We start from the raw sequence: 20,344 nt of genomic DNA on the forward strand, positions 1-20,344 counted from the left end.
CCAAACTGAAACGTAACGGGGGAACTACGGGGGAACTACGGGGGAACTACGGGGAAACTATGTCGGCTATCTGTTAACTGGCATGCTGAGGCCAGTCGCGATAGTCGATCCGGGTGATGTGATATATACCCAAGTAAGCGAAGTTGGCGTTAGTGTGAGATCGGAGTAGAAGTTAAATGAAGATAACAATTAATATACGGCATTATCGGGGTCACGATCAGACTCCCTTTACCACAGCCGTATGTTCTATGTAATGCTTGGTTTTCATGGTGTGAGACTGAATGACAAACACATATATATACTCCATTCACTGCTCTGGTCCTATTCGAGGCAGGATGTGTCTCTTCATTTGTACTCCTGTGTTGCTATGATACCGGGTGCCACTGTGCTGTCACCATGACAACAATTACGTACCTCATTGTACTTCTCGCTTACGTGAGCCTCCCGTGTCTCAATGTCTCGGCCGTAACATGTGCATCTTACTTGAGATGCTGACGCATCTTCAACTCCCCCCTTCAGCGGGATCTCCAGTCCTATCATCCTAGCCAATCGTGAGGTGTTAAGACCCTGTAAGGGTTTTGTCAAGACATCTGCAACGTTGTTTGCCGTTCCGACATATTTGATTTCCACATCGCCCTCTTGCACGTGATCGCGAACGAAATGATACCGTGTGTCGATGTGCTTTAACTTCCAATGTTTGGCTGGATCTTTACTCACCTGTATGCACCCCTGGCTATCTGTGTATAGTACGGGCCGAACGTCCGTGGTCTCCAAATCCTGGAGCAAATATGAGAAGAATAAGGTTTCTTGCACCGCTTCGGAAGCGGCGACAAACTCTGCTTCGACTGCCGACAATGCCACACACTTCTGAACATGTGATTTCCAACTCACTGGACACCCATATACATATGTTATCGACCCCAAGGTGCTTCTTCGTCCATTTGTGGGGTCGGATGCCCAGTTTGCGTCGGTATACGTCGTTACCAGTGTATCCGAGTGCTCGTTTGTCTCCCCTCCTAGGTGCAACTGATATTCGTTCATTTGGTTCAGGTACTTTACCACATGGATGGCTGCCTTCCATGCACTGTCAATCGGGATCGACATATATCGCGCCAATACGCCGACAGCAAAGGCAATATCTGGTTGGGCTGTGTTGGAGACCCATAATAGTTGGCCGACCAATTCTTGATACTTCTTTGCTCGCTGAGGTTCACATCGCTCGCCTCTGGCAATGTTCGCTACACTCAGCATGGGTACCCAAGATTTCTCGTTTGCTCCTCCTAACCATTTGTTCACCATTTCCTTGATGTATGCCGTTAGACCCAGAGATATCCTCCTCCGTCTTCTATCACGTGTGATCTTGATACCCAGAAATTCTTTGACCCTTCCATTGTCTTGCGTCTCCCATTTGTCCATGATCTCTCGCTTTGCGCAATCTACTTCATCACGACTGGGTGATGTTATTAGCATGTCGTCCACGTATGCTGTGATGATCGTGATCTTGTCGCCTGTCCCTCTTGAGTATAGGCATGGTGCGCTCGGCATGCAATGGAATCCGATCGTCCGGAGATGTGAGTCTAACTCAATGTTCCATTCTCGGCCCGATTGTTTCAGACCGTACAGTCCTTTCACTACCTTCAACACTTTTCCAGGTGGTATTTCGATTCCTACTGGGGGCTTGAGGTATACATCATGGTGTATAGTGGAGTTCAGGTACGCTTGCTTTATGTCAATAGAATCCATTTCCCAATCTCGTACTGCTGCGACAGCGATCACCCCTCGAATGGATTGGATGGGTGCTACTGGTGCGAAGACCTCTGTATAGTCGATGCCCTCGCGTTGAGTGAAACCTTGTGCCACGAGCCGGGCTTTGAACTTTGTCGGCACGAGGTTTGCATCGGTTTTGATCTTGAGTACCCAACGTGTGTCGACAGTATTTGCACCCTTTGGGAGGTCGACTATCTCCCATGTGCCCATCGCCTCCAATCCATCCAGCTCCTTTCGCATGGCCTCCTCCCAGTGCTTTCTGTCCTTTCCACTCATTGCTTCATGTATGGTTGGGTCCAGGTTCTTTCTCCATTCCGGTCGCGTCGCTACGAGTCCATAGAATTCGCTGTCAATTTGAGTTTCGGCGATTGGTCCTTGTTCCATCACCTCTGCTGTTCCTTCGCTTAATCTTTCTTCCGAGTCTGTCTCCATATCCATGTATTCTCGTAGTGGCTCTTCATCTGTTTCGTCAAATATATTTTCTTTATTGTATCCTAGATCTTCGAAATTTTCCTCTGTCATCATCATTGGGGGTGCCTTTGTGTCAACTGGTCGCCACTCTGTTCTGTCTGACCAGCACTTTGATTCCATGAATTTTGCTGAGTTGCTCCAGAAGATGTTCGGATTGTAGTCCGGGCTGTAGAAGAGCCAGCCCTTCCTTTCTAGACTGTACCCTAAGAAAATGGATGCGACGGCTCGCTGGTCCAGTTTCTTGTTGTCCCATTTAACTTTGGGTACGTTTACCCATGCCAGACAACCAAACACTCGTAGGAGCTTTAAAGCTCGTTCCGGCGACTTGCCAAACATTGCTTGATAAGGGAATTCATTATCAACACTCGGAGTGAGGTTTATTTTGAACGCCACAGCTCTGATCGCGTATGGCCAGAACTTCTTCAGTAGTCTCCTCTGCATTAGCAACGTTCTCATCTTCTCTCCAAGGGTCCTGTTCATTCTTTCTACCCATCCATTTTGTTTGCTGTTGTACCCTACGGTGGTTTGCCACTCTATGCCCTTTTCTAACGACCATTCTAATGCATCATTGCTTTTCCATTCCATTCCTTGATCGGATCGGATCGCTTTTAGCTTCCAATCCATCTGTGTCTCCAGGAACAAAACAATCCTTTTAAGTTGCATAAAGGCATGACTCTTTCGTGTCAATGGCTGTGCATACACATACTTGCTATGATCGTCGACCAGCACCAACGTGCATGTGTACTCCGTCACGTGGGACGAGTCTATTATTAGATCGACGTGGATAAGATCCAGGGGCCCTATGGCTCTTTCGCCGCTACCTTTCCCCATCCGAGCGCTTGTGCTCTTGGATCGTACGCACTGCTCACATGTCAGAGCGGTGTTTGGATCCAATTTCATGGTATGCTTATCCTTTAACTTGGTTGTGATCGCCTTAGCTTTATCTCTTCCTGGGTGCCCGAGACGCTCATGCCATAGTTGTTGCTTTGAAACTTTCGGCTCATTCTCAATATGCTCGAACTCCTCATCAACACCTTCAAACAATGGTGCTGATGTGGCCATCGCGCTTTCTTGCCATGTGTCGCCTTGGAACTCCAGAAGTCCTTGCTCGCGATTCTTTGCAATCTTAAGTGTCATGCCGTTTGTTAGAAAAATTTGGCCGCCGGTTGTGTCCAATATCACTCGTGCTCCTTCATCCATTAATGAATTTGTTGACAGAAGGTTAACATTAAGGTGCTTTACATACAATACATTTTGCAGAGAGATTTCCCTGTAATCTGTTGATATGCTTGCATCTCCTATAGCTGCCGCTTCCAAGACCTCGCTTCCGGCGGTAATTATCCGCTTTCAGCAAGTTCTCGGGTGGATGAGCATGCTGTAGTTGTTCACCATATGGTAACTCGCCCCCGAGTCCAAGATCCAATGAGCTGTTTCTTTTGTGTTCGAGGGGTCCTGCCATTTCATTGGGAGGGTGAGGGAGCACCACGCTTCCTATTTAGGTTCAGCGAGGGGGGAGTCCTTGGGAATGGTAACCAAGGCGTCGCATTGACTGATACCATGTCCCGGTCGCTTGCAGACCCAGCATCGGATTCGGCGTGATTTGCTTGCGTTCCTCGAGCTCGCGTGGCTGTTGTCGGCTTCAGCTTCGGTCTCTCTGGCCCGTTCGTTTTGATCGTCGTTGCCGGCGGTTCTAGCACTGGCTTGTCGAGGGTCGATCCTTTGTGCGGGGACGCTCTCGACAGTGGTCTGCTGGATGCTTAGTGCGGTGGCAAGGGCATTGAAATCGATTTGATGGACGGTGGCAACTGTCTCCTTGTACACCGGATGCCGGATCGTGCATTTCTGCAGAGCCGAGAACAATGTATCATCGGCGAATGGTTTGCCGAGGAGGCTGCTTTCGGTTTGTATGGACCGGATCTCTTGAATTAGCTTTCTGGTGTCCGAGTTAAACATCTTTGTATCGTTGAGTTGCGAGATAAGCGCAAGTCTGTGAGACGTCTTGGTGGCTTCATTCGTGAGACCGTTTTCAATCTTTCTCCACACTTGGTTGAAAGTAAGGTACTCCTTGATTACATCTAGAACGAGGTAATTTACATTGTGTTCTCCGGTAGTGTCGATTGTTCCACGCAGGGCGTTGATTAAAGCATCGTCGAGGGAGCGGCTCCATTTCGGGTGTTTCTTGTCGTACGTTCCCTCGAGATGTTTCATCGCATGAGGCATGGATCGGAGGAAAGATTTCACATGAGCGCTCCAGCTATGATAGTTTCGTGACATGAGCTTTGGCACGGGTTCGAGGAGCTTTGCTAGGGTGCGAAAGTTATATCGCTTGTCGCCATCATCAAAGTCAGAGTCGGAATCGGTGTCTTTGTCGGCTTCATCATTGATGGCCTCCGGCTCGTTCTCGCTCGTGGCATTATTGTCGACCCGAACCTGGGTGTTCTTGCCTTTTCTGCTTCCTTTGGTCCTCGTTTCGGTGTCTTCTACCATGGTTGTCGGCAAGTTTCGGTTAGCTCGGTGATAGCTTCTTCAGACTCTTAATCAAATGAAGATAACAATTAATATACGGCGTTATCGGGGTCATGATCAGACTCCCTTTACCACAGCCGTATGTTCTATGTAATGCTTGGTTTTCATGGTGTGAGACTGAATGACAAACACATATATATACTCCATTCACTGCTCTGGTCCTATTTGAGGCAGGATGTGTCTCTTCATTTGTACTCCTGTGTTGCTATGATACCGGGTGCCACTGTGCTGTCACCATGACAACAATTACGTACCTCATTGTACTTCTCGCTTACGTGAGCCTCCCGTGTCTCAATGTCTCGGCCGTAACATGTGCATCTTACTTGAGATGCCGACGCATCTTCAACTAAGTTACATACTTTCACTCTCCTGCTTCAACCGAGCTCCGTTCTCCACCGCTCTCTGCGCACCGCCGCTATTGCTACTTCGCATACCCAGCTCAGTCTCCAACGCCGCCTTTGCTCTAGCATCCACATTCACGACCTTTTGCATCCAATACTCTCCGAAGGTCTTCTTCAGCGTCTCGTTCCTCTCTTCTGCGGTACCCGTCAACTCGGCATTCGGCGCAACAAACGGCGGCAACAACGCATGCAAAGCACCCGCGACTTCATTGACGATTGGCTTCATCTGAATCACTCGCAGTTCAGCCGCTTGCAGTTGCGTCGAGCGTTCATTTGCGTGCAGCGCACCGGACTCCCATGACTGCATCCATTCGCCTAACGATCGAAGTGGGCACACAGAAGTAGCGGTCTGTTCGGTGGACTCCGAACCCTCGCCGAGTCTAGCATTGAGTTGAGCAGAGTGCGAGAGAAGCATACGGAAACTGGCTTTACCGAGACGACGCAGTGCCATAAGTGCACCGAGCTTGGTTCCGGGGCTAGCACGGGGTTCTCGTACTGCAGCCTCGCGTCGAGAGGCAGAGTCTTGATTGTTGTTTCCTGGGATAACGCCGGTCATGAGCGCTTTGAGCAACGTTGCGACAACGCGTGGCTTGAGTGTCGGATACGAAGAGCCAAAGGTATCGACCACATGTGTAAGCAGTGCCGATGCATGCGCTCGTAGCGAATACGATGAAGGGCCAGCGGTGACCAGCGGCATTTGAATATCATCTGAGGAGTGCAGCTGACGATGGAGCTCTGGCTCTGCCAGTGAGGATGTCAGCAAGACTGACAGAATCGACGGCATCATCTGGTGCAGGTATGGCTCGATGAAGATGTGCGGATTGACAAGGATAGCGTGAATTGTGCTGAGAAGGACACCGAGCATGTGATTGTCGGCTGTGCTGATTTGTCGGCTCTCGCGCACCGCTGTAGATACCGACTCGCCGTCTGCTTCGTTCTCCTCTGAAGGCGAGCGAAGAATCTCGATGACTTTGCTCCCAACAAACTGGATGAGGTAGGGCACGAGCTGGTGCAGACCAGGATCGCCACGCAAACTCGCAAGCGCTGCATCGCGAACGTGGTTGCCAGAGCCCTTCTGCGCGAACGTCTTGAGTGGCTTGGGACGTGGTGGAGTAACGATCTGATCTTTAGGTGAGCCGACACTGTCCATCTGAACGTCTTGGTCCTGTGCGGTTGCTGCGGGCGCAGGAGCAGGTGCTGGCTCTTCGACTTCGTCGTCGAGGTCTTCGTCTGCTTCTGGTGGTGGGCTGACAATCGACTTTGTGAGCCTCTCATAGTAGAGCTGAAGCTCGCGTGAGAGAATGTGCTTGACCAATGGCTTGGCAATAGCCTGGCCCTCTCCACCAGCCACAGTGACGGCTTTAGCTGCTGGCGCTGCTGCACCTGGTTGTGTCGTTGTCGAACCCATGAAGCCCGTAGCTCCTTTCGCTTCTGCAATGGCGATCGGTGATGGGTTCTGCGGCACAGCAGGCTGGACACCTTCGATCGCAAGCCAATGAGCTCCCCATCCAACTCCACGTCCAATACCGATCTTCGGCCCTGCTTCCAGGATCTTGTCGAAGTCGATCTCCTCATCCTCTACATAGTGCAACGGTACGCCTGACGATGTCTGTACACGCCTGAAAGTGGGACCTGCAGTGTATTTTGAAGCAATGTTAGTACTTGATCGCCCTGATGATGATGGAAGGAAGCCGTAGATGGGTTCGATGTTGCGAGCGCGGAGAGCAGCATCAATGTCGGTTGTTTTCAGTTGGTCTCGTTTCGAGTGTCGCATATACTTGGTGGCATCTTGGACGATCTCACGGATACGATACTCTACGTCGGCTGCAAGTGCGGCGGCAATGCTCTCCTTCATGCCCATGATACCCACTGACTCGGCCACGTCTCGGATTGTGTCGGTCGGGTAGACAGATGCTGGCACGCCAGCCAAGGATCCGAGTCCAATGCCTCCACCTGCTCCTCCAGAGGATGATGAGGAGAGGCCGATTCCGATGGATGCAGCATTGTTTGAGCTGCTGCCTGCAGCATTGCCGCTCTTTGCTGAGGGCGCCATCGCGTTTCCGTGATATGTGTTGCTGTTGAGACTCGTCGTAAGCTGCCTGATTCTACGTGAAGCTTGAACGGCGTCTTTTCGGACCACACGATGGAGGCACTGGCCGTGATCGGATGCGATTGGAGGATGAAGACGGCAGCTAGCGAAGGTACGAGGTCAGGAGACGGTGAGGTAGAGGTGTTGGAGAGAAGTCGCAAGACAAGAAGCGCGGATGCATTCGGATCTCGGTCATCTGGAAGATCCGCAACTCACACTCGGTTGTGCATTTTTGGCGCGTGGCTCAGCAGTCGCGCGTTGCTGCCACAAACACCTCAGCTGTTGCAAACGGCTCTCTATGCTGAACACAGATCGGTCGAACGGATACACAGTGTTCACTCAACATCTTCATGCTCGCACGGCACAGACGTTCGGTTGATTGCAGACGGGATCATAGTTGGGGTACAAATACAAAGAAGGAAGAAAAAGGTCAAGGTGACAGGATCGTGAGAAAACAACGCGACACCGCCTTGCAGAGATGGCTTCTGTGCAGCAAACGGACGCCACGCAAACTAGCGCCCTTGCGAGCCAGAAGCGGGGTATGTTGAGCAGGCTGCTGTGCTGTGACATCAAAGGTCGTCTGGCTGGCCAGTGATGTAATCTGGGCTCTCTGCCGCCTTGTACTCGGCCATGAGCTCCGCAACAGTCTCTCTTGCCTCATCGAACTCTGAAAGGTCATTCGCGAACATAGGCTCGCGCTTGTACATCTCCAAGAAAGCGCTCCTCTTCCTGAGCCTGTCGTACTGATCCACCATCCTTCTGAACAGACTGGCGATACCGGTATGATTTGCCAGCATGAGACCGCTGACGCGATGCGAGCTTGGCACGTACGGACTTCGCTTTGACAGTGCAACCTGAATCGAGGCGGGACCCCATGGGATGAAGCTGGCGAGGTGTCGTTCGCGAATACGCAGCAATGACTTGTGCACATCTCGTGGGTCGACCTCGCCTTGGATGATGTTGAGGATGGAGACGTAGCAGCTGGATTTGGAGGCGCCAAGGGTGCTGACCATGCGGTTCTTGGGCTGGAGCAGACGACGCATGACATCCAGAACGGTGGTTTTCATGGTCGCTTTGCCGCTCGAGACGTTGTCGGAAGTGAAAGGAGTGTATGAAGTCATGAGGAAGTGCGCTCTCGGTGTAGGGATCAAGGATGCGATGATGCCGACAAGATCGTTGTTCATGTATCCGGGGAAGCGGAGGGTGGTGGTGGATGCGCCCATGACAGTGGCCACAAGCTGGTTGGTCTGGCTGTAACTCGGGTTCTGGAGGTGAAGTCGGTCTGCTGCGATTCTGCTGAGTGCTGCGTTATCGAGGACGATGACGCTGTCGGCGTTGTTGGTGAGACGCTTCATTGAGAGAAGCGAATTGTATGGCTGAACGACGACATCGGATGTCTCTTCTGAGTTGGGGAAGACACTGTATGTTTGAATGAGCTTTTTGGGGTAGGCGTCGTTGAGCCTTTCGAGAAGGAAGGAGCCTAGACCGGAACCTGTACCACCAGCGATCGAGTGCATCAGCATGAAGCCCTGCCGTGGTGGAATGAGAGAAAAAGCTCGCTGGTCGGTATCTGAGTCGCTAAGGTATCGCTTTGGCACACGTGTGACATTGATCAATTAACTCACCTCCAGACTGTCACTGCCATCCGCTTCTCGATCGACCATCTCGATGAGCTCGTCGGCAATCTTCTCTCCTGCTGCGTAACCTTGTGCCCAATTGTTACCAGCACCACCTCCGGTCTTGCTGCTATAGATGTTTTCTGGGTTGTACAGGTTCTTGTATGGACCTGAAAGGATGTTGTTGATAACCTGTAAGCATAGTAGAGAATTGAATGCCGAATCAGCGGCTGTCTCTGATCGAGATTGTGATGGACAGGCGAATACTACCTACTCTTGGCTCGAGATCTACGAGGATCGCTCGTGGGATGTAGTGCTCGTCATCTGCTTGGTAGAAGAAGACATCTTTGCGGTCTCCACCTTGTTCCTCAGCTGCGTATTCCTCCAATGTACCATCCTTTGCAATTCCATGTTCACGACACAGATGCTCCCAGAAATGCGATCCGATTTGGTTACTGTTGCGAGATAAAGGACAGAAAAGGTCAGCTTTGCGAATGGCCCAGACCGCGAAGATTGGTCAAAGCGTGAAGGGTGTACTCACCCGCACTGGCCGACTTGAAGTGTAATGAGCTCTCGAGGCATGTTGAAGTATGCCGAATCGCGCTACTTGTGCCAAGCGCAGCGAGTTTATGTTGATGAGTCTGCGTGTTTGCTGAGGAAGAGGCAGCCAGTGGTGTGTGAGCGGAAGGAATCACACCAGCGAACACAGCAATAGTGCTTGAATCTTTCGTAAGATGCGTATTTAGCGGATTGATGAGCTGCTGATGGTCTAGGACAGGGTCGGAAATACGAGCAAGAATTGCAAATGCTGGTGTGATGGTACGGTGCTATCGAGTCAAGTGGGCATGATCATGATCAATCCGCAGTGTTGGTCCCACCACATTTTTCGAGCTTGCCCTTGGGCCTCTCTCCTAAACTTCAGCAGCAGAGTGTTACTTCACGCGTCGCGCGGCGCACGAAAGCCATCGCCGATAATGCGTGAGGCATTTCACCCGATTAACTCGATGTACGGCTCCGAACAGGTGAGAGCAAATTTGAGACAGCCCTGAAGCACAACTAGCGATCGTGGTAGCAGACGGCAGAGTTGAAATTTCTCAGCTTCTTCGACACACAGACGCACGAGAAAAAAAAATAATTCGAAATCCGAGAATTTTTTTCTGCCGCGTTGGAACTGAGCTTAAGCTTCAGATGGAGAGGGAGGACAAAAAAAAAAAAAAAAAAAAAAAAAAAAAAAAAAAAAAAAAAAAAAGAAAAAAGAAAAAAGAAAAAAAAAAAGGACTGACAGTTGTGCTAGCTGCTGCTGAGGCTGCAAGTCTTCGTTCGAGGTTCATCTTCGCCATCCTACCTTGTTAACACATCTTGACCCTTTTGGTTCTCTTCACCTTTTCGTCGTCAACGCTTGCAACAAATTTAACGACGTATTCTGCATCGAAGGAGAAGCCCATTCGTACCTTATAGCAGATCATCTATACATCTGCTCATTTTCCATTCAGTCTGCAATAGACTAAGACCAACAACTTACATCTCACAACATGGCTTTCGGTAAGTGTCGATGCGACCAGCAATGCTACTAGCATCCGCGCAGCCTTTACGATTATATGCGAAGCAATTACTAATCTTTTCGTCTCCCTCTCATTGCTTTTGCCCTGCTTTGCACTTGTCCTTCAATTCAAATAGGTGATCGCGGAGGTCGTGGCGGCGGTGCCCGTGGAGGCGGACGTGGCGGTTTCGGCGGCGGACGTGGTGGCGCCCCCGGTGGTGGACGTGGCGGCTTCGGCGGTGGTCGCGGTGGTGCTGCTGGTGGCGGACGAGGTGGCTTCGGTGGTGGACGAGGTGCTCCTGGTGGACGTGGTGGTGGGTTCGGCGGTGGACGTGGTGGTGGACGAGGTGCTCCTCGCGGCCGTGGCGCTCCCGGTGGCCGAGGCGGTCGCGGTGGAGGAAAGCCCGGTGCTCGTGGTGGTTCCAACGTCATTGTCAAGCCCCACCGTCACGCTGGTATCTTCGTCGCCGAGGGCAAGGAGATGCTCCTCGTCACCAAGAACATCGCCCCTGGAGAGTCTGTCTACGGCGAGAAGCGCATTTCTGTCGAGACACCCGGTGCTGGTGCTGACGGCACCACTGCCAAGACCGAATACCGTGTCTGGAACCCTTTCCGTTCAAAGCTTGCTGCTGGTGTTCTCGGCGGTCTCGACAACATTCACATTGCACCAGGCAAGAAGGTTCTCTACCTCGGCGCTGCCAGCGGTACCTCGGTTTCGCACGTTGCCGATTTGGTAGGTCCCGAAGGTATCGTCTACGCCGTCGAGTTCTCGCACCGATCCGGACGTGATCTTATCAACATGGCCAAGAAGCGTACCAACGTTATCCCCATTGTCGAGGACGCCCGACACCCTCACAAGTACCGCATGCTCGTCGGCACCGTCGATGTCATCTTTGCCGACGTTGCCCAGCCAGACCAGGCTCGTATCGTAGCACACAACGCCGAGTCGTTCCTCAAGAACGAGGGTCACGCACTTATCTCGATCAAGGCCAGCTGTATCGACTCGACAGCACCAGCCGAGGCCGTTTTCGCCGCCGAGGTCAACAAGTTGAAAGGCATGAAGTTCAAGCCCAGAGAGCAGCTTACCTTGGAGCCATACGAGCGTGACCACGCCATGCTTGTCGCTCAGTATCAGCGCCACAAGGCATAGACGTAGCTAGTTGCGTCTCGCTTTGCTCCTTGGCTGCCCTTTGGTAATTTGCTAGTCTTTCGTTTCCCTTTCATTCTGGTTCTGCTTCTGTAGTTATATCTAGCCTCGTTTCTTTCAACATGTTTCTCATTTTGCATTCTTCTCTTTGCTTTGTCAGGCTCAGACAAGCTGATCGTCAGGTGTGTGATTTGCTTCCCATTACTGTCCCTGACGGCTTTAATAGAGATCTGCCGATCGTTTAGTATAGAATGTGTATGATGCAAAGAGTTGCTATTGCTATTGCTGGCCGCGGCCTGCAGCCCATGACTTCTGTCTCGCCGAGAGGAAGGAGCCGAAGTTGCCCAAAGCGGCGCGGACTTGCGTGCCCGCTTGAGCAGCAGCTTGACCTGCTGCATTGAGTGCTTCATTGGCGTTGAAGCCGGCAGCATTGCCCTGTGCATCGATTGTTGTCGTTCTACCAGATCGTGTTGAATGTTGTCCATCAGCGTCTATCGCTTCACCCGTTATTGAGCCTGATGCTCTTGTAGGCGCCGCAGATGACGACGTCGTCCCTGGCCCACTTGATGGTCCCGTTGAGTTGTTCTGCCCAAAAAAGCCAAAGCCGGAAGTGAGTCCTCCAAGACCGCCAGCATTATTACTGTTCGCTGCGGAGCCCTCACTGCCGACAGACTGAGTAGCAGCGGCATGGTTGGCGCGGAACTTGGCGATGTCCTTGCCCAAGTTGCTTGCTAAGCGGTAGAAGTTGGCACCACCAGCTTGCAAAGCGCTGCCGATAGCTTCGCGGGTCGGCGCAAGATTCTCTTCCAAATGCAAATCATGGAGGCCCGCTGACAGACGCAACCCAACATCCTCTATCGCCGATGTCTTGCCTTGGCATGGATGCTTGTGGTCGACAATATCGAACAGCATCGAGTCGGTGACAGAATTCCACAGCGAGAAAGCCTCAGTAGATCGAAGTGCAACGAGGAACTCAGCACCAAAGCTGCTTGTAGTCGAAGCATCTGGCGCCTGGATAGCCACCTGTTCAGCATCGCTCTTGGCCAAGAAGTCTGCGTACTTGGTCGAAGATAGCATGGCGCAGATGTAGTCCTCGAAGCGAATGCGTAGGTAGTCGTCACTACCGTGGAAACCCATTGATGTTGGTCGCGTAGGGTCGGCTGGGTTCCACGTCTCGGTCACGGCGGAGATGACCTCGTCCATCCATTTGCGATCTTCAGGTGTCAAGTTGACAATCTGATGCAGCTTAGCATCCTGGAACTCGAGATGGGCATGTTCGAGATCGACAACGACGTCGATCTTGCAGTCGCGTTGCTGCTTGAAGATGCTATTGCTGGTACCTACAAGCCATGTTCGTGACTTGAGCAAGTCGATCTGCTGCAATGGGCAGTAAGGCTGGAAGAAGGCGTCTTCGCCAAAGATTTCCAGCGGCATGCCTAGGAACTTGAGCAGACTCTTGCGGTCAGATGAGCGCAAACTATCGGCTTTCTCGACATGAGCTGCACGTCGATGCAATCTGGGATCACCGGCATCTTGTAAGCTGAGGAGCAAACCAGGTATGAGCGAGACGAGCGAGTACTGGTAGTTGCAGAGCTGTTCGACGGGGTAGCCGAAGAACATGACGCGGCGTTGTAGCAGCACAAGCTTGACGAGCATCAAGGTCTTGAAGCGCCACTTGTGGACTAGCTCGCGCAGAGAAGTGCCCATGTACATGACTGCTTCGCGGTCCTCGGACATGCCACCGCTTTGCAATCCGATCTCGAGCGTAGAGTGGAAGTCGATCAAAATGTCTACATCGGCCAGGTCGCCCTGAGCGAAGAAAGCGCGAGTGACGATGCCGAGCTTCTCCCGTATTGGCCCAAAGACGGGCTCCTTGGCTAGAACAACGATGGCCTTCTGCACTGTGCTTCGCGTCACCTCTGAGCCCTTTTTGAGCAAGGCATCTGCGGCGATTTGACGATTACACGAGATACCGAAGATGGTCGAATGGGAAAGCTTAGGGCAGTGCAAATGGAAGTAGCAGAAGTCTTCGTCTGAAAGGTGACTGCCGTCTGGAAGTGCGAGGAAAGGGAGAGCTTTGACAAGATCTTGATCTTCTTGAAGCTCCTTGGGATATGTGTATTCGACTTGCGGACCGACGAGATGATTGAAGTCGACGACGGCGATACCGAGGATGACAGGGTGAGTACTATCTGTCGATGAGGGTCCTTTGCGTCCTTCGGGTTGTGCAGATGCAGCCGCCTTGGCCTGATCACGCTCTGAAGCCAATGCTGCCTTGATCTCTGGGATCGACATGGAAGGCGGTAGCGTCGAGGGCGATGCTGGACTTGGAGGCACTTCTTCGGCTGGTGCTTGGTTGTCCGAGGTGATCGCTGTTGCTTCTGTTGCCTCTAGAAGTGAGTCATATTGAGTCGTTGTGCCTTCTACTGTCTCCTTAGCTGCGCTGTCTGTCAAGTCAATCGTCATGGACACGAGATCTTTATCCTCCTTGGTTGCCCCCTCTACGGCTTCGGTTGTGTGTTCTACTTGGGGCACTGAGATTGCTGTGTTCTGTGTTGTCCCTGCAGTAGGTGCTGAGCCTGAGGCATCTACTGCCGCCGCCTTTTCGACGATCGGTTGCTCGCTTCCTGAGCTCATCTTGACAGCTGATTGTGTTGTTGGTGAAGAGGTTCCCGTAGAGTCCATCCGTGTTCATGTCCAGTCCGCGATTCAAAGCAATTGGAGGTGACCAGGATGGAGAAGAAAGCCATGGGCGTGTTGGGAATGTTTGCTTTGATGAATGGTGGGTGAGGAGGTGATGGGCGGTTGTTGCAATCAAGTCAAGTGTGCGTGTTGGTGTGAGGAAAGCTACAGCAGTAACTAGGAACTGCCAAGCTTGCACAACACTCAACGTCACGTTTTGAGCTCTTCTCTCTACGCGACTTCAGGGTCGCGCTCAAGACACGAGAAAGGAGACAGGATCCGTAGGGTGTTGCGTCACGTGATCGACACTGAATGGGGAGCCTTTTTTTTTTTTTTTTTTTTTTTTTTTTTTTTTTTTTTTTTTTTTTTTTTTGGCTTGTTAATATTGAGAATGACGATCCAATATGATGATGTTGGTTGACGTAAGCAGATACAAAAGGGATCGGGTAAAGAGCATTCTGATCGGCGATCGATGATCGGGTAGGTCCCGCTCGTCGTCATAGCTCGTCATTAAGTAGGATCTACCCACGTTCGGCAAGTGCCACTCACTTGTATATATCAAGCGGGGAGGCTCCCGCCACATTCTTTCTCTTTTGAGTATACACGTTTCTGTCCTATAACAGCAGTGACATTGTGCTCCGACTCTTACCGATCGCCAGTCATCGGGACCCGTGCGATCCACTTTTTCTCAGTTAACGGCTGTATGCGGCGGCAGCAAGGGAGCAGGAAGAAGAGCAAGGCCGGATTTTTGAGACGCTGCGAACCTCCACCTTGCAAATGAATGCACGGACTGGATCACAACACTTTCCGACACTCTCCTCACTGCCATACCACAGCACGAACGAAGCAGCGGCGAGGACGGTGAATTGTGCCCTGGAAGGTAGCAAGGACTGTCGCAGTGTCGCCTATCGTCGATCCGGCAGCCAGCAAGGGACTCGGCATCGAAGCATCGGAACTGCCGAACTTTTGATGCTACAGTGAACCGGTCGGAACCGATGTTCGGCTCTTCCGACTCAGCTCAAGTATCTTTGCTCCTTCGCTCGGACTCGCTGCTCAGCGGTGGCGCTCAAGAAAGAGTGGCTCACGCGCAAGATAGGACGCGGCCTTGCCATCGGTAGCGACGTGAAGTCCGATAGACCTTGACATTTTACCATCACTACGCCTTGCCGTCCGTGACTCAGCCGTTAGCATTCGCCGTCTGGAACATATCAAGCATGGATTCGACACCGTCATCATCCAGATGTTCCTCCTCGACCACATCATCGGCCTGGCCAGATGAGGCTCCTCAATCCGAGACTCCCAGCACTACCTCGGACGTATCGTCATTCTCTGCTACACGCCGTGTAGGGCTTTCCAAACCATTTCGCTCTCCTCTTCAGCGGACACAATCGTCGCCGCACAACATGGACCAAAGCACTTTCTCAGTATCAAGGGCTGGTACAGGTGCATCGAGCCCTCGCCCTCCTGCTGGACCACTCTCTGTCAGAAAGCAGCGCGAGCCACTCGAAACTCGGCTGGTCATGCTACGACAGGCAAGCAAGTGCCTCAGAGAAGACGCACTCAACGAACTCCCAAAAGAGACTGCAAGATGGCGCGAAGCAGGTCAACTTGCAGCACAAGACTTATGGAGGATGACAGGAGCACAAGGAGGAGACTGGTCCACTGCCGCTGGTGCTTCCACTCGAGAAGACTATGGCCTCGAATCACCTCCTTCCACCCAGTCTCACAAATGCAAGGCGCAAGATTCCCAGGAGTCACCGGAGCCACCTTTGCTCTTGCGGCGATCTCGGATGAGCTCACCAGGAGCAGAAGAGGAATCTGCAGCGCTGCGTTCCACCCAAGAGTCTGCCGGTCGCAGCATCGACCCATTACGACGAGCCCAAGGTGAAAATAGCCAGGGAGCGCTGTCCGAGACCTCGCTTCCAGATGTCTCTGAGCTTCTGCGTCGATCTCAATCGCTTGTCGGTTCCTCATCCACCCCGCGACAGCAACAGAGCTTATTAGGAACGCAGCTCCAAGAGTCGGAACCATCCCCAGCAGCAGCAGTCCCTGCTGGTAGTATGGCTATCGAACGCAAGTGGAACATCGGCAGTATGCTGGATATGCTGGGTGCTGATAAGTCGACGCTAGCATGGGATCCCGAAGAAGAAGACTTTCGTGACCCGGGCACCAACTGATCCTGAGACACAGACCCTAGGCCAACGACACGACGCGCGGCTCGACACACTAGCATCCTATTTATGACAAAGTCAGATTGACAAAGGGCGCTGTTCGGACAAATCCGCAGCATGCAAAGAATATGAGGGGTCAAAGCGGTGTGTGAGAGATGAAAGGATGAGCTCAAGCGCGAGTCATTCTGACTTGGGTGAGCTGGCTGATTTCGGGTTGGGCTTACACTCTTAGCAGAACTGAACGACCCAGTTGGTAAAAGAGGGAGGGCAGTTGTGGTTAGGCATGACGGTATCGCTTCCAGTCCTCTGTGTCTCCAACAATCCACTTGGCGTCTTGTAGGCATCTTTGCAGTTTGCACTGTAGCAAGAAGCGGCGGTGCAATACCCTTGATACTGTTTACCCAACAACTGAATGTACATTGCCACATTGTATCCGTTTGCTACCGAAAGGTTGTAGTCTCCTGAAGCGAGATCTACTTCAGCCTGTGTAGCTCCCTTGCCTGTCGTCACGTTGGCTTTGCGAAGAGGGGAGAAGATCTTACCCCGGTAGTCGTCCGAGTAAAAAGAGAACGAAGCAGACTTGCCGGATTTGAGGACAGGCCATGAGGCTTTGCCAGGAAGGGCGGGGGAGAAGATGGGAGCAAACTTGTGCTTGCACTTGTTGTACACGGTGAAGGTGATTTTGGAGCTGCGGGGCGCGGGTGGGACCGAGGCAGCAGCAGCGGCGGCGACGAAAGTGCCGATGGTGAGGAGGGTGCGGATGATGGCGACCATTGTTGCGCTCGAGTTGAAAGGGTGATGGTGGATGGAAGATGTGAAGAGGATGGGTTGATGGTTGAGCGTAGGAGAGGGTCGTGGATGGGTGAGCAGAGGTTACCCGATCCGACCCATTCAATAAGGAAGGGCGTATATATCAGTTGTGGGCTCGGAGCTGGATGCATTTGTGCACACCTCTGACTGTAGCTTGCATCGTTCTTCAGACACATGCTCATCCTCTCTCGGTCAAGTCCCTGCCGCAACGCCGAAGCTTCTGTGTCTCTACGTCACGGAAAAGGCACCGGAAACAGTGAGAAAGAGAAGTGAGCGACTCACTTTTTACCCGAAAATCATGCAGTCGGACGTCAAAAAATTGTACAGAAGCGAGCTTCCCTTTCTCTCGGTTGTGCCGCTCTGTAGCCTAGGGATTTTTCCTGACTGCATTCGGACAGAACGCGCCTGGCGTAGGAGCAAAAAAAAAAAGCGGTCGCGTTTCGCGTCGAGTATAACCAAGCCATCTTCTCTGGCTCACTCGTCAAGCAAACGCTCCTGCTGACAAGCTAACGTCGAGAGACTATACCGACAGCTGATTTCAGAGTTGTTAGGATTTGGTGAGCTCCGGATGAAGCTTTAGCCTCATCAAAGGCTACACTACTTGATTACACTACTTGATTAGGGTTAGACCGTGCAACGACCGACATACACAGGCTCTGAACAGAAGCCAAGTCGGATGATCGTCCGACGGATCCGCAAGTGAGCTGTTGCCTATCCGTATCAAGTGACACCTATTGAGCTAAAGGGTGTTGACGTGACACAGTCTAGCTTTGGACTGATGAACTACGTTATGATTAACTTGCTCTTATCTGGAACACGCTACAAAGGACTTGCCATATATATGCTCGACGCAAAATTGTCCAACGAGAGAAGCCGCAAGACGGCTTCATCCACGTGAGAAACAGAATTTTCTTCGGCTGTGAGCGCGAGCCTACTAACAGCTGCAGAAAATGGGCTGCAAGGCGACACGACACCGCGAGACGCGTCAAAAAATGTGCAAGAGGCAGGCACCACCGTATCCTTCACTACCAATCCCGCATCCGCATCGATCCATCAACTCGTCCGAGTCCGTCCAGCACCAGCCGTCCTACGCTGCGTGTACCGACGAGAAGCGTGCTGGATCCATCTCATTGCGCCGGCCATCTCATCCACAACTCTTGACGCCAAGACAAAAGCTGTATCACCGCTCGCTCGCCATCATGGCAGTATCACCCCTAGATGGGCTTCTAGCGACATTCGATCGTCACATCGACTCGCGCTCGTCCGCCGCTTCCTTGGCTGTTGCCGGTCCATCCTCACGTAATCTTAGACGCAATGATCTCCGCAACCTGATCAATGGCTCCTCCGCCATTCCCAGTACTTCTTCCGTACAACCTCAGCTGTCACCTCTTGAGCGAGCGATACACTACCAAGTCGAAAATCGCCGACATGCCCTTGACCGCAAGCAAAAGGAGCTCGACTTCTGGGAAACGTACGAGAATGAGCTTGCGGATACACCAATGAAGATGCCTACGAGCATAGCGGCATTGGAGCGACAGATAGCGGACAAGAAACAGAGGCTGAGAGAGCTGCAAGGGCAAAGCAGGTTGAGAGTGGAGACGGCGAGAGCGTTAGAGTCTAGTGCGGTGATTCAAAAGCTTCTTTCTACCACATCACCGACAGCAAAAGGGAAGAAAGGGGACAGCGGAGAAGAGGAGACCGAGGAAAGCAAGAGGTATGCATCAACAAGAAACTTGTTGGAGGTGAGAGATGACCAGGCTCTGGAGTTCTTGAAGATCTTCAATGAGATCAGGGAGGTTAAGAAGGAGAGAGTGACGGTGAAGGCACGAATCAGAGAACAACGACTGGAGACACTGAAGCTCTTGGAAACGATCAAAGGAATCAAAGCGGACATTCGCAATCGTCAACTGCATCCTTCGTCAGGTGGAAGGCAGCAGGATTCGGATGGATCACAAGACATCGCGATTGTGCAAAAGGTTCAACAGATGCAAAGGGAGATCAACGAAGCAAGATCCAAGAAGGAGCTTGTAAAGGGTATTCTACGTGTAAGTGACGCTTGCCCTCAACCTCAGCTTTGAACTTGACGGATACTGACTCCCCTTGACGGGTTTTGTTGATGATGAGACCACAGGGATTGATTCTGGAATCGGGACGGGACTGGACCAAGAGCACAGCGACAAGAGGGTTGATGCTGTCGCTGGCCGATGAGGATGATGCCTCCGATGATGCGTTCGGCGAGGACGAGGAGGAAAGGGAAGAAGGCGATGACGACGAGGAAGATGAGGAGATCGACGAAGATGACGAAGTTGAACACTTGCAAGACGAATAGGCTTGCATTCACACATTATACCAGACAATGCCGGTCTGTGACACCAACGACGGGCAAATGAGGGTGAAGGGCCGGTCACGGTTGTCCGTGGAAGAAGCGAAAGCGGCCCGAGAGTTGACAGTTAGCCGCTGCACTGCCAAACGAGGTAAAGGGTTCAGAACACCCAAGACGCTTTCAAGTTGATGTGACTGCTGCACAAGTGTGAGGCTTGGCCGACGCCTTCTCTTTGACTAAGTTATTTACGATCGGTGTCATGCCATCAGATGTGGGCAATGATGGTCCCAAAAGAGCTGCGTCAGGTTGAAAGAACAAAGACGAGCTTTAATTCCACGCTGCTTCTGTCGATCGATCCGCGCGACACAGAGAAAGATCCAGGCTGCTGCCCTGTGAATAGATGAGAACAGAGAGGGAAAGTGTGTGAATTTGACGCTTAGTTGAATGCCCCACCGACGCAACAGCACAATAGCACAAAGTCAGTGAGAGCACTGCCCCCCCCGAATTTCGACCTCTTTCCCCTTTTCTTTTGAAAATGCGTTCAATTTATTTCTCTTGGCTCTGTTTGCTTGGCTTTCGGTATTTCTGACGCACACACAGACACACACAGACACAATTCACAAGGCCTGCGATTCTGACTTGTCACACTGCCAAATTGCTGTTCACCTTCAACCGCAAATTGGCTGCCTCCGTGTCTGTCTCCAAAGACGATTCTTTCATGGCTACCGAGCCTTTGCATCCGTCCCCGCTCTTTCCACTCACACCATCGCCATTGCCAGCGTCATCATCATCTACCATCAA

General features: G+C 51.9%; 8 protein-coding genes across 8 annotated transcripts; 3 read left to right on the plus strand and 5 right to left on the minus strand.

Moving 5' to 3' along the window:
• Positions 1–3,729: 3,729 nt before the first annotated feature.
• On the minus strand, positions 3,730–4,725 carry UHO2_04998 (uncharacterized protein; the record flags this gene model as incomplete). The annotated part of the gene is made up of 1 exon (XM_041557529.1): positions 3,730–4,725. One exon carries the CDS (start codon positions 4,723–4,725, stop codon positions 3,730–3,732), a length of 996 nt encoding a protein of 331 aa, XP_041413463.1.
• Positions 4,726–5,115: 390 nt separating this feature from the next.
• Positions 5,116–7,218, minus strand: UHO2_04999 (related to TAF6 - Subunit (60 kDa) of TFIID and SAGA complexes; the record flags this gene model as incomplete). The annotated part of the gene is made up of 1 exon (XM_041557530.1): positions 5,116–7,218. The coding sequence occupies one exon, from the start codon at positions 7,216–7,218 to the stop codon at positions 5,116–5,118; it is 2,103 nt and encodes a 700-aa protein (XP_041413464.1).
• Positions 7,219–7,823: 605 nt separating this feature from the next.
• Positions 7,824–9,452, minus strand: UHO2_05000 (putative gamma-tubulin; the record flags this gene model as incomplete). The annotated part of the gene is made up of 4 exons (XM_041557531.1): positions 7,824–8,783; positions 8,880–9,062; positions 9,145–9,325; positions 9,412–9,452. 4 exons carry the CDS (start codon positions 9,450–9,452, stop codon positions 7,824–7,826), a joined length of 1,365 nt encoding a protein of 454 aa, XP_041413465.1.
• Positions 9,453–10,402: 950 nt separating this feature from the next.
• On the plus strand, positions 10,403–11,560 carry UHO2_05001 (putative NOP1 - fibrillarin; the record flags this gene model as incomplete). Its single annotated transcript, XM_041557532.1, has 2 exons — positions 10,403–10,412; positions 10,548–11,560. The coding sequence occupies 2 exons, from the start codon at positions 10,403–10,405 to the stop codon at positions 11,558–11,560; spliced, it is 1,023 nt and encodes a 340-aa protein (XP_041413466.1).
• A 276-nt stretch (positions 11,561–11,836) lies between these two features.
• Positions 11,837–14,194, minus strand: UHO2_05002 (uncharacterized protein; the record flags this gene model as incomplete). The annotated part of the gene is made up of 1 exon (XM_041557533.1): positions 11,837–14,194. The coding sequence occupies one exon, from the start codon at positions 14,192–14,194 to the stop codon at positions 11,837–11,839; it is 2,358 nt and encodes a 785-aa protein (XP_041413467.1).
• Positions 14,195–15,453: 1,259 nt separating this feature from the next.
• UHO2_05003 (uncharacterized protein) lies at positions 15,454–16,416 on the plus strand (the record flags this gene model as incomplete). The annotated part of the gene is made up of 1 exon (XM_041557534.1): positions 15,454–16,416. One exon carries the CDS (start codon positions 15,454–15,456, stop codon positions 16,414–16,416), a length of 963 nt encoding a protein of 320 aa, XP_041413468.1.
• Positions 16,417–16,638: 222 nt separating this feature from the next.
• UHO2_05004 (uncharacterized protein) lies at positions 16,639–17,184 on the minus strand (the record flags this gene model as incomplete). Its single annotated transcript, XM_041557535.1, has 1 exon — positions 16,639–17,184. The coding sequence occupies one exon, from the start codon at positions 17,182–17,184 to the stop codon at positions 16,639–16,641; it is 546 nt and encodes a 181-aa protein (XP_041413469.1).
• A 1,235-nt stretch (positions 17,185–18,419) lies between these two features.
• UHO2_05005 (uncharacterized protein) lies at positions 18,420–19,549 on the plus strand (the record flags this gene model as incomplete). The annotated part of the gene is made up of 2 exons (XM_041557536.1): positions 18,420–19,265; positions 19,352–19,549. 2 exons carry the CDS (start codon positions 18,420–18,422, stop codon positions 19,547–19,549), a joined length of 1,044 nt encoding a protein of 347 aa, XP_041413470.1.
• Between the last annotated feature and the right edge of the window lie 795 nt (positions 19,550–20,344).

The sequence above is a fragment of the Ustilago hordei genome (assembly GCF_900519145.1).
Source record: "Ustilago hordei strain Uho2 genome assembly, contig: UHO2_contig_11, whole genome shotgun sequence".
NCBI lineage: Eukaryota > Fungi > Basidiomycota > Ustilaginomycetes > Ustilaginales > Ustilaginaceae > Ustilago > Ustilago hordei.